Source organism: Drosophila teissieri, chromosome 3L (assembly GCF_016746235.2).
Source record: "Drosophila teissieri strain GT53w chromosome 3L, Prin_Dtei_1.1, whole genome shotgun sequence".
Classification (NCBI taxonomy): Eukaryota; Metazoa; Arthropoda; class Insecta; order Diptera; family Drosophilidae; genus Drosophila; species Drosophila teissieri.
Genome location: NC_053031.1, coordinates 2,791,536 through 2,804,675, shown reverse-complemented (window position 1 = coordinate 2,804,675; position 13,140 = coordinate 2,791,536). Strand labels below are relative to the sequence as shown.

The following is a 13,140-nucleotide window of genomic DNA, read 5'->3' as shown; positions in this document are numbered from 1 at the left end:
AAACACACATTAAAAAAACACACACACGCACGCAGAGATAAACGCACACAGAGCCGCTACTAATTGCTGTTTACTCAGCGCGCAATTTTCTTTCCGACACTCAGAGAAAAAGTGTGGGCATAACACGGAACACCAAGGGCCATTGCCCGCAGTGCTTGTTGTTGTTATGTGTCAACTGCAACTCACTAATCTCCCACTATCTCACACACACAGATACTCACTCACTCACACATGCGAACCGTGTATCTCTGCGGTGCCATCTTTCTTTAGCGTTTTATTTACTTTACCAAGAAACAAATAGTGGCCGCAATGCAAACGGACGATCATAAAAATTTAATTAACTTTTATGAACTGGGTAAATAGTGTAGGAAATGCATTAAACGCAGCGCAGAAAAACTAGAAAAACATTTACCCAAGTCCCGGGGTCTGAAAATAACAAAAAAATATCTATTTACTTTCTTTACGATTTTTCATTTGCGCCGTGTTTGTTTATTTGTTTGCCGATGTCTAAGCAAATGTTTTCGCCAGTGTTTGCCAGAGTTTAATTAATATTTCAATGCTAATATTTATGGTGTCCCAATAAACAGAGGGTTGAAAAAATAGTTAAATTGGCACACGTTTAACAATGAACATATAAAATCAGTTACCAAGCTGCTCTTGTTTTAGGAATTATTTTAAATAAAATATATTATTTTGAACATTTGAATGGTATTACAGCAAGTCGTCCTAATTCTATGCACACATCTGTAGGTGTGTGTTTATTTTGGGACTGTTTGCACTTAAAATACAAAAATTGAAATGTAAGCAAAACTAATTGGCAATTTTCAATTGGAAATTGCGTGCAAATTTATTTTAATTTTGCACCTGCGTTTGCCAGCCCCATCGATGTTTGCAATGCAAATATTTTTAGAAAGCAAAACGAAGTGAGGGAAAACCCATCACCACCCCCTCACCCCCTCACCACTTTACCAGCTCACCATTTTCCTTTTTCCAGGCCGGTGTTTGTGCAAGTTATTTGGCTGCTTGACTGCCACCTGGTCCCAGAGATAAGGAGAGGAATTCGAATTTAGCAGCTCGCATTGTTGGATTTATTTGCATAGCATTATGCGACACATACTATGCATGCCAGATAAATCCATATGGACACTGTGGAACGTGGTGGAAGGTGGTCTGGCCAAGGTGGCAAATATTATTTCACACATGTGTAAAATATAAATCACTTTATTGCAGCCAATTTGCACAAACGATTTGCTGTGACTGCGATTTTGTTGGCCCTGCATGCAAATGGCGTTTGTGTTTGTTGTCTGCACCAAACTCCCAGCCACATCAGCCACTTTAATTGGGAGCTGCCTTTTTGGGCCATTTTTGATTTGTGCCTTTCGCAATTAGCAGAAATATTTCGAGAGATATTTGTTTGCTTCCCCATCGCCCAAGAAGTTTTGTTGATTTATTGCAAGAAATTTACGACAACCACAATGTTTATTTATACAGCTATGCCCCACCTCCTTGAATTCATCCCCCATTCATCAGAATTTCGAAAAGTTTGTCTGATTGTGTAAATGCATATTTGCACAGCCAGCATTTTAAATGTTTGCAGAGCAATGCTTCATTAAATGGAATCGCCCGTTTCATATATATTTTGTGTTTGCAGAACAACCATATGCCAATATTTAAGTGGGTGCCGCAACTTTTGAAAGCTGTAAGAGTGCATGCCACCCACGAATAGTGGCGAGTTAGGCCACAAAATAAACTCTCCGGCTTAATGCAAAAATATCTGACCTGACATTATCGATTGACCTGCCCGGAGCAGCGGAAAACTATTTTTGCCTTAGCAAGGGATGCAAACAAAATGTAGAAAAATAAAACGAATAAACGACGGGAAGAAACGACAGCGACGCTTTTACGAACATAAATTTTGAAAGCCTTTAATGGCGAGCAACAGCAACAAGAACAACAACAAATGGCAACCGCAGCTGTTGCTACGAATTTTTGCAACATTTTTCCTCTGTTTTCGGAATCGGCTGCACAAATAAATTGCGCATAAATCGTGGGCAACATAAATTTTACATGCTGCCCGCCGTTTGCGGACTGAAAACAAGTTGAAATTATGTGAGCGAGGCGGGCATAATTTATGCGATCGGATGGGGAGGCAATTAAAATATTTGTGCCAACTAACAAATTTCCTTAATTAAAAAATATCTTAGGCTGTGCAATTACGAGCTGGAAAATGTAAGCAACACAGTTAAGCTGACTATATTCAACGTTAAACGGTCTCCATCTTTGTTGACATGAACTTAGGTTACTGCATTTGATTTAGAGCGGGCTAAGCCAGTTATTTATTAAGCTAAGCCAGCTTATCAAAAGATTACACTTACATTTTAAACCGCAACTAACTAGAGATTCCTTCTCCCTGTTTTTCAGCAGTCACGCGCCCGCAAAAACTCCACCAAAGCAAACAAACTGAATGCAGCCGCTGCATCAGCAACATCGCCTCGTCTAAGTCCAGTGCCTGCAGCAACACTGTTGCCGCAGCAATCGCCAAATACCACATCAGCAACAGGCAACCTGCAGCAGCAGCAGCAGCAGCAGTACCAGCAGCATCAGCAACTTCTGTCGCAGCAGCAACTACTGTCGCAGCAGCAGCAACAGCAGTACCAGCAGCCGCAGCAGCAACAGCAGCACTTCCAGCAGCAGCAGCAGCACTTGCAGCAGCAGCAGCAGCACGCACAGCAGCAACATTTGCCACAGCAGCAACATCAGATAACCGCACAAATCCAAACCATGAAGGATCAACCGCAGCAGCCCATGGTGAGTCAATCGGTTTCGATTTCCATTTCCTATGCAATGCCATTGACCTTTTCCTGTGGCCACCCCCACATACCCACATATCCATTTCGTTTTCCATTTCAAGGCAGCCAAATGCGAAATGCGAAATACAAAATACGAAACACAACGAGCCCATAAATCCGCATGGCCACATTGCGTATACGTCACGTGGCCCCGGGCCCAATCAATTGCAGCTGTGCAAACTCATACACGCCACAGCCAGACATCGCACATATATCTCTCTATATATATATATATATAGTAGATATAGTTGCCCATTCATTCATAAAGATTTTGTCGATTTTTATCAATGATTGCTAAATGCTTTTGAAAACAAAACCACACACACACGTGAGCCAGGTGCAGATAAATTCCAGATACAGGAAGCCAGCTGCCTGGCCATTCAGCTTGCCTACACTGGGACAAAAAATTTGTAGAGTCGATCCCTTTACCTTAAATTGAAGTTTACACTTTTAAAATATTGAATAAGCACGAAAAGAAATAATTTATGTTGCATTTATGTTGAATATCTTTAATACATACCAACCAGTTTCCTGAAGTGTAATCCGAATTGTGTGTGCTTTAATTTTTACATTTTATTTGAATTTTATTGTGGCCGCCCCTCCCCCGCTGCTCCCCTTTCACTTTCACTTTCATAACTTTTCTGCGCGCTCGTAAAAATGCAAATGGAAACGGGTTGAGTTTTTGGGTCTGGCCGGCGAGTCTGGCTTTGTTTTGCTGGCTCATTTTTCGTTTTATTTCCTTTCATGCGGCTTCCTGTTTATTCAGGGACCAAAAAATGTAGCATAATTTGAGGCGTGTTAATTAACAGTGGTGTTTTGTGTACGCCGCGGAAGTTGTAACTCTGGGCAAAGAGGAAATTTCTGTTTTGGGGCCTGGACTTTGCCACCAATTAGACTGAGCCTAATTAGGGCACACAAAATATGATTTATGACTGGCCAATCCAGTGTAGCAGCTTTGGGTACATAATTCATGTCAGTTTTTCAACTGTTTTTATGGCCCAAATGCTTATTTATGAATGGTGTTGCAAAGCAGTCGAGGACGTAATGGCACTGAGTTGGTTTGGGTTTAGTCTAGACCTGGAATTAATGGGGATATGGAAAGAAAAATTACCAGGAAGCAGATAATACTCCGTATATTTTAGCATTACCTTTAGAACTTTACTCAATGTGTTTTCCAAAGAACAAAGGAAATTCACATGCAGTTTACTTTAACTTGAAGTGCACACGATTGGAATCGTGAATAATGTTCGTTCCATCTTCGTTTTCAGGCACCCATGGCCTTCTACCCCACATGGCAGGCGGATCCGTCGCAGGGCTGGCAGAACCAGTTCATACAGCAGATACCACAGAACACACCGGCCATAACGTCCCTGAACTCCCTGGACTTCCAGACGCAGTCGTATGCGTATCCCTCGAACGGCTACGTGCAGTCGGGCCTGGGATTCGATCCCAACTACGGTAGGTCGCCATATGCGGCACCAGTGCAGCGCTACGACTTCCAGAGCCAGCAGCTGTCCACGGCACCGTCGGCCATCAACCAGGTGGGTCTGCAGAGTGTGGCGGGATTCGCGCCCAGCTACGCTGGACAGGTGTCCGCCGCACCAGTGCCGCCGTCGCAGCAGCAACAACAGCAGCAGCAGCAACAGCAGCAGCAGCATCTGGGAGCGGACCTGAACAAGACGATGTCGGGAAACGACACGCCTGGATATCCGCGGGTGAGCAGCGTGCCGCCGCGCTCACTCAACTGTAACGGGTATTCAGGCGATTACAGCGGTTCCCCAGCCACCAACAGCAACAACAACAGCAGCAACAACAACAGCAGCAGCAACACCAGCAACACGAACAACAGCAACGGCAGCAATAACAACGCCACCACAGTGGTCAGCGGAGGCACCACCACGCCAGCCCCACCACCCACAGTGGTGGCCCAGCCCGCCTCCTCGCCCATGCAGCCACCCAACCAGGCCGTGCCCCCGTCGCCCACGCGCAGCAACATGCTGCAGCAGCAGCAACACCAGTCGCCCACGGGCAACGGGCTGCAGCCCTACGTTGCACCGCAGCAGCAGCAACAACAGCAGCAGCAGCAACACCTCTCCTCGCCACCGATGCAGGATTGGAACTGGCAGCAGCAACAGCAGCAGCAGTCATTGGGCGCCGAGGGCTATGCCCAGGGTGAGAGACTTCATCTGAACACACGCATCAAGTCGATGATCATGCGCAAGAGCGATCCCAAGGATCCGCCGCCGGATCTGCAGCAGCAGCCGCAGCAGGTGCAACAGCAGCAGCAGCAGTCGGCGGTGCAGCAGCAACAGCAGACCGGTCATTTTTTATCGTATAGCCACCATCTCCGGCCCGAAGCGGCGCTGAGCGCCAACGGACCGAGCAGTGCCACGCCCACCCATCCACTGCCCAACCTGCAGCAGCAGCAGCAGCAAGTGCAGCAGGTGCAACAACAGCAGCAGCAGCAACAGCAGGCGGTTGGGGGGCCAGTGGCTGCCGAGCCGATCGGAGGTGGTGGCGATCACATCTGGAAGCCGCACCACGCCAACTCGTTCAAGAAGCCGAGCGTGGTTAGCGGCTATCCGGCAGCAGGACAGGATGCACAGTTGCAGCTGCAGTTGCAGCAACACCAGCCAGGACAGCACACGACCATCAGCCACTCGGTGGATCCGCCGGTGGTGCCACCACAACAACAACACCCTCCAGTAGCCGCCGCTCAGCCCAAGAAGTCCAGGAGTCGCAGCAAAGCCAGTCGAGCAGCGGCGGCGGCTGCAGCAGCAGCGGAGGCAGCGGCGGAGAACGATCGAGATCGAAACTCCACGGATCCGGGAGGTGGTGGCCTGAAACCGCTCAGCGCCCACTATCCCCCGCATCCACATGCCGCCGGAGGACCGCCACCGGGCCAGGACTACCACTCGCAGTACATCAAAACGGAGCCCGGCTTACTTGGTCCTCCGCAGCCGAACAAAATGGAGGGCTACGAGCGGAACTACCAGAACTTCATTCAGTATGCGGACTTCTGCCAAAACGATGGCCAAGGACAGCCCGTGCAACAGCACCATGGTCATGGGCAGCAGGACTACGCCGGCTATCACCACAACTCGGCCTATTATGGCGCCGGAGCCAGTAGTTTTCAGCAGAACTTCCAGCAGAACTTTGTCCCGGGATACCAGCACTCCACTTACGGTGGCAGAGGGAAGCCGCCTGCCAACCAGCCGCACCAGATCCACGGGCATGGTCAGAGTTTGATGGAGCTGGACAGGAAACCAGACACCAACAGCATCATACCACTGCCCACGAACTACGAGAAGGATATACCCGCCTATCCCATACCGCCGCATCGCTATGCCCTGGGACACGGTGCTCCTCCGCACTTGAGTCACCACGGCATGCTGGAGCCCAAGATCGAGGACATGGGCATGCTGGGGCACGGCGGCGGCTATGCCTATCTGGGAAGTGAGGGAAAACCCCTGAACAATGGATTCTCCTGCTGTCGACAGGGTGGCACTCGCCCACCCACCGCGGAGCACCTGAAGGACGGAACCTGCCTGGGATTGGGTATACAACCGAAGGAGGAACTCATCGACGAGGACGAACTGATCGACACCCATGGCAATGGGCTGAAACCCATTGGTGGTGTGGGCAAGGCCAAGGGAAAGCAAAAGCCCGATGAAATCCCCGAAATAGTGGTGAAGCACGAGAAGATCAACCCCATGTTCGACACCACGGATCGGTTGGAAAAGGGCAACAAGACAGAGATTCCCGAGTGCGAGTGCTTCCAGTCCGACAAGAATCCTCCGGAGCCGGGCACTTACTACACACATCTGGGTGAGTTTTGCCTAAATCAATTCAGTATCATAAGAACTTTAAACTAACTGCATTTTGGCTTAGGCACGGCTTCATCTCTAATGGATTTGCGAAGAGAATTTGAGGAGCGTTGCAACCTGACGGGTCGTCAGTTGAGAATCGAGAAGATCGTCTACACGGGCAAGGAGGGCAAGACTTCACAAGGATGTCCGGTGGCCAAGTGGGTCATCCGACGGGCTGATCTCGAGGAGAAGATTCTGGTGGTGGTCAAGAAACGACCGGGTCACAGGTGGGTTTCCTACATCATTCGTTACTCCTTCAAGGTTTATAATTTTCCATATTTGTTATCTAGATGCATAGCCGCGTATATTGTTGTGTGTATGGTGGCCTGGGACGGAATGCCTCGCCTGGAGGCGGATAATGCCTACAAGAATCTGATCCCGAAGCTGAACAAGTACGGCCTGCCCACCACGCGAAGATGTGCTACCAATGAGAATCGCACCTGTGCCTGTCAAGGTACGTACCACATTTTAAGCTCAATCCATTGAAAATCGTATAAATATAAACTTTTGTTACGCCAGGACTCGATCCGGAATCGTCGGGCGCCTCGTACTCCTTCGGCTGCTCCTGGTCGATGTACTACAATGGCTGCAAGTACGCCCGCTCCAAGACGGTGAGGAAGTTCCGGCTGTCCGTGAAGAGCGAGGAGGCGGCCATCGAGGACCACATGAACCTGATTGCCACCCTGCTGGCACCGGTGTTCAAGCAGGTCTGTCCGCGATCCTACGACAACCAGACGAAGTACGAGCACGAGGCCAGCGACTGCCGGCTGGGTCTGGAGCCCGGGAAGCCCTTCTCCGGGGTGACCGCCTGTCTGGACTTCTGCGCCCACTCCCACAGGGATCTGCACAACATGCAGGATGGCTGCACGGTGCACGTGGCGCTGCTGAAGCCCGGCAACCGGGACACCCGCCTCCCAGACGACGAGCAGTTCCACGTCCTGCCGCTCTACACGATGGACGGCACGGACGAGTTCGAGAGTGTCGAGGGTCAGCGGGACAAGCACCGCACCGGAGCGGTGCAAATGCTGGACAAGTGAGTGTACCGTTGAGTTTTGAGCAACCGCTCCCAGGCACTCGGAAGGGAAATCGATCGAGATCCCAGGATCCAGCTCGATTTTTGTTCTGAGTGTACATACTCTAGTGCCTTACTAATATACCAATCATATAGATTCCCCTGCGAGGTACGCGTACGATCAACACCCTTGATACCCTGCAGAAGGCATGGCAAGAAGCGAAAGGATGGCGACGAAGCGGCGCCACCTGACGGAGACCAGGACGCGGTTGGCGACGCCAACAGCCAGAGCAGCTCCAGCAACGGCGCCCAGTCCCAAGTCCAAGCCAACAACCAGCAGAGCAGTCCGCCAGCGCTGGGAACGGCGCACATCAAGAAGGAGAATGGCAATGGTGTGAACGCCAATGGAGCGAGTGGCAAGTCGAAGGGCAAAGGAAAGTCCAACCAGTCCAATAACTCGAGTGCTTCCACGCCGGGATCAGCGCCACCGTCAACTCCCTCGCCGCGGTGCCAGACTCCAGTGACGAACAATCCCAGTCCGGCGGGCAGTGCTTTCAGCACTCCACCCGTCCACGGATCGAATGCCAATCCCCAAAGCAATGGTGGCCAAGCCACAGGCAATCAGCCAGGACAGCTCATGAGCTCCAACTCCAGCCTAATGAACATGGCCACCATGATCGACACCTTCACGGATGCCCAACTGCAGTCCAATCAGATCTCAAGCACTGTCCTAGACTCGCCGTACTCCTATGACTACCAGACGGCATCTTACATAGACTCCCGGAACTACTACGGCCAGTGGCCAACGCCCCATGCTCCGATGGGCATGCAGGCGCAGGTGGGTGGACTGGCAGGAGGAGCTCCAGGAGGTGCGGTGGCCGGAGTGCCACCTCTGACACCCACTACTCCTACGGCTCAACCACAATTGGGTGTTCCGCCGGCGACTTCCATTCCCGGAGGCACCACCACCGGAGCACCAACAGGAGCTCTGCCGGCCACAGCTCCACCTACGGCTACGCCGACACAGCTGGAAACGAGCAATGGCTATGGACCTGGCAACTATCAAACCCTCGTCAGTAATCCCGCCTCGAATCTAACCAATCCCGGAGCAGTTGCCACGGAGGTTCAGCAGCAACATCAGCAGGCCCAGCAGCAACAGTCGGCGCTGACAGGAGGAGTGGGTCCCGGTGGTCTGCCCGTGGTGGGTGGAGCACCTGGTGACCTCAAGAGCCGGCTGGTCAGCGAGGAGAATCCCGACTCCACCACGCTGGTCAACCACCATCACCATCATCACAATCTCACGGAGAGTAAACTAACCGCCCTGACGGCCATGCAACCGATGACGAACCTCGCACCGCTGACCACCTCGCACCATCCGCAGGAGGGATTCGTGAAGCCGAAGCCACCGCCCAGCGACTATACGGCCCAGTACACGGCGCAGTATCCGAACAACTACCAGATGTACCCGCCTCCGCCACCACCGCCCCATTCGGCGTACTCCGCCTATGATGCGTATCAGAACATGAACTACAACTACGGGTATCATCAGGCTTACTCGCCGTACGGAATGTATCCCCAGCAGACGCCTCCGCCCACGCCTCCTCCGCCATCGCCCAACTGGAACATGTACGGTCACCATCAGACGGGGTCCGTGAACTCCGGTTACGGCAGTGCGAATCCTGCTGCGGGAGCGGGTTCCTTGATAGCCAGCCACGGGTCAGTAGCTCCCGCGGGCGTGGGCCTCCAGAAACCGATAGTTCAAGTACCAGGACCACTGCATCACCAACAGCAACAGGTGCTACAGCAGCAACAGCAGCAGCAGCAGCAACAACAGCAGCAGCAGCAGCTACAACAGCAGCAGGCGCAACAGCAGCAACAGGAAGCTCCGCAAACGATATTACCGGACCTGAGCAACGGGCAAACCACCTCCGATACAGTGGCCACGCCCACGCCAACTGGAGATTCCTCCAGCAGTGACGCGGGATCGGGCAACTTGGGAGCTGGAGGCCAAGCAGCCGCAAGTGGAGCAGGTGCAGCAACAACGGCACCACCCGTCGGCTCTCCAGGAAGCACCAATTCCAGCAAAATCGAGCCCATTGGCGAGGTGGCCGAGATCAATGAGAACATCGAGGCTTTCCAGGATCCGCAAATGGGCGGCGTGGCCATAGCCCTGAATCACGGAAGTGTGCTTATAGAGTGTGCCAAACACGAGATGCACGCCACGACGGCGGTGCGCCGGCCAGATCGCCATCATCCCACGAGGATGACCCTGATCTTCTACCAGCACAGGAACCTCAATCGGTGTCGACATGGCATCGATGAGTGGGAGGAGAAGATGCGGGTGAAGAAGATCAACACGGACCTAGACAACAAAGCCAAAGAAGAGCGCGAGCGACTGATAAAGAAGGCGGCTGGCGAGGATCTGGACGACCTCGACGAGGATGCCCTGATGCAGGACGAGCCGTTGCCCATCAAAAAGGAATCCTCCGCCAATGGCCAGCAGTTGAAAAACGGAGCCAGTGGCAGTAAAAAAAAGAAGAGCAGTGATTCAAAAAAATCCCAAGCCAACGAGCAGTCAAAAAACGAGAAGGTTGCCCTCCACGCACCAACACTGACGACACCGTCGTGGACGACCCTGTACCCCTCGCATCCGTGCGTGGTTTCAGGGAAATACCCGGAGGGCAATAGCAGTCCGACCTCGTCCACGAACAACGCGCCCAACGGTGGTGGCTGCCCCGGCCAGCAGCAGCATCTGCCTCCTCCGCCTGGCAGTGGGCTCATCCATCCACTGCCGGGCACGCCCACTGGCACCGCAGCACCGCCGCCGCCCACTCCGCATCAGCAGCTGCCGCTGCCGCTGCCGCAGCAGCAGACCTGAATCTCTTCAGGCTGAGGGGCTACTACTGGTAACCAGCTGCCGGATTCCGGATTCCGCTGCATAGGCCTAATCTTAAGAATCCACACAAATCAATCCTGTTCCGGTTTAGAATTCCGATGGAATTAGGCGGCTCGGAAAGTAATAAATTGAACACATTTTAGATATATTCGAATTCAATTTGAAAAGAAAGTATTAGTTTCTTGAACTTTGATTTCAAACACTTTCAATAAACAAGTTTTCAACGCAGAGTTATTCCAAAAAGCTAGATTGAAACCAAAAAATTTGACAAGTACAGCATAAAATTCTTTAAAACTTTTAATTAATTTAAACTTTTTCGAAAACCGCCAAACTTGATCGAAATGAAACTAAAGAACAGGGTTGTATGACTGAAAATTCACTCAAAGCTAAGAAAAGAAACGGACACAGAAGATTTAATTATTTTTGTAAATGCGTTTGATTTAGTGTGCCATAGGAGAAGGAGAATTAGAAGAGTCCCCGGAAAAAGAGAGTTGCAGTTGAAAAAGTACAGTTGACGCTGCCGGGCCAGAGTTGTCACCATTCCACAAGAAAATACCCAGATACATCACACTTCACTCAGCAAAAATCACACAAAAATAACAAGTTTCTAAACTGAAAGAGCAGTTAGTTTAAAATCAACTATTAACTTTAGTTTCTTAGGAGCCAGCAACAAAACAATTTCTGTTAAATGAGTTATTTTTAAAGACAAGCAGGAAGCAAACTACAAAACTACAGAACAAGAACAAAACGAATACTACTAAAACCAAAACTAAATAAAGAAATTTTTGCTTAGAAACAAAAAAGTCAGACTAAGAGTTAGTGGGAGTTGAAAAAAAGATCATTGCCAAAAGTACAAATAAACCATTTTTTAACAAGCAACTAGAAAAACGTAAAGAATTTCGCAAGACAACAAAAGAAAATAGTTGGTAACAGAGAAAAAAACAGTTTTTACAAAAGAACTACACTACACTACAAGAGTTTTAAATTTAGTTAAATACCCATTTTCCAACAATTTGACTATCCTTTGGGATTGGCTCGATCTTGAGTGGCAGTGCCAATTGAATTTAAATTGTACGAACGAAACAGATGGCGAATTTCTGTCATGAAAATTATGTTTACACTGAAAGAAATTCCCCATATGCTCAGCTGAATTAGCATTCAATACCAGACCACAGGCAAAAAGTTGAAAATGGTGCGAGCAGGACAACTAGAACTACAGCTAGAGAAGAATTGAATATTTTTGAGCTCGGGAAAAAGAGACAAGCAGAGCGGCACACGCCTGCTGAGAAAGAGATAGACCGATGAAGGAGTAAGGCAGCAAGACATTTTTAAACTTTAATCATAATTTAAACTAAGTTTAAGCAACACACACACACACACACACACAAAATGCAACACACAAAAGTTAAATATATTTATTTATGCGCAAATCGACGGCAAATAAGGGGTTAATTCTAGTTATTATTATTTCTGCAAGATTTAGTTTGAAAAACCCAAAAAGACTCGAAACCAATCAAGTATTAAGCACTAAACAACCAACAACTAATACTAAACTTATTTGCCTAACCATTTGTAATTGTTGTATAAAACTCAATGAATAATTTGCATCCATCCAAAAGGTAACATACAATTAAAGATTAGAATGCAAATGTGGCAGCGCAACTGAATTTCAAATCAAATTAGTCTACATATAAATATATTTTGCACAAAACAAAACAAAACGAAACAGAACAGAACAAGAGAAGAGGAGCAGAGCAGAGAAGAGAAGAGAGAAAAGAGCGGAAAGGATAAGCAAAACGGTTATTGATAATACGATCCTTGATATGACGAACGGACATATAGATCGTATGTAAACTGTACGTAATGTAATTTAAATGTAAGGCAGCGAAGAAGACTTTTGAGCAACAAGAAAAAACATGTTTTGATAAATATTTAAATGTTTATATAATATATTAATATAACTTATGATAATTGATAATTGATTAACTGATTACGCAAGCCAACAACTATTATAGTTTGTAAATGCTTTTTTATCATTTTCAAATAAAAGCAAATCCTTTGCCATCATTAAGTTACACAACACCCCAAATCGACTTTTGAGTTTCGCGGGGCGCTCGGCGTACACCTTATACATAAACTATACGTATATTGGCATATGATAAAGCAGAAACAAAAACCAATTAACACTGAACACTGAGCAGCATAAGTAATAAGCGGAAATCAGAAATCAGCAATTAGAAATCAGAAATCAGAAAAGAGCTCGATGATAGCGCACCGGACTTAGCGACATTCGGGTGCTAAATCAGATAGAGATACGATACATATTGTAAAACGATACACAAAACCGAGAACGTATATACAGATTGTGAAGCACGAAGCGAATGGATGAGAAAAAAAAACGTAAATTATATTTATTTAAAGTACGCGCATGGAAAGCAAACAGATATTAATATTAAATAAAACGAAAACAAAGTTAAAATCGCCAGACTGCATTTTTCATTTTAAACCCGCGGG

At 48.6% G+C, this 13,140-nt stretch overlaps 1 protein-coding gene across 1 annotated transcript in view; it reads left to right on the top strand.

Annotated features, from left to right (window-relative positions):
- Nucleotides 1–13,111, top strand: part of LOC122618268 (DNA N6-methyl adenine demethylase) — an 88,757-nt gene extending 75,646 nt beyond the window's left edge. Inside the window, exons 5-10 of the mRNA XM_043794571.1 lie at nucleotides 2,425–2,808; nucleotides 4,118–6,677; nucleotides 6,741–6,945; nucleotides 7,009–7,172; nucleotides 7,238–7,751; nucleotides 7,887–13,111. Of these exons, the coding sequence (XP_043650506.1) occupies nucleotides 2,425–2,808; nucleotides 4,118–6,677; nucleotides 6,741–6,945; nucleotides 7,009–7,172; nucleotides 7,238–7,751; nucleotides 7,887–10,608 (6,549 nt within the window). The 3' untranslated portion in view covers nucleotides 10,609–13,111. The remainder of the gene's footprint in view (nucleotides 1–2,424; nucleotides 2,809–4,117; nucleotides 6,678–6,740; nucleotides 6,946–7,008; nucleotides 7,173–7,237; nucleotides 7,752–7,886) is intronic.
- The last annotated feature ends 29 nt before the right edge of the window (nucleotides 13,112–13,140 follow it).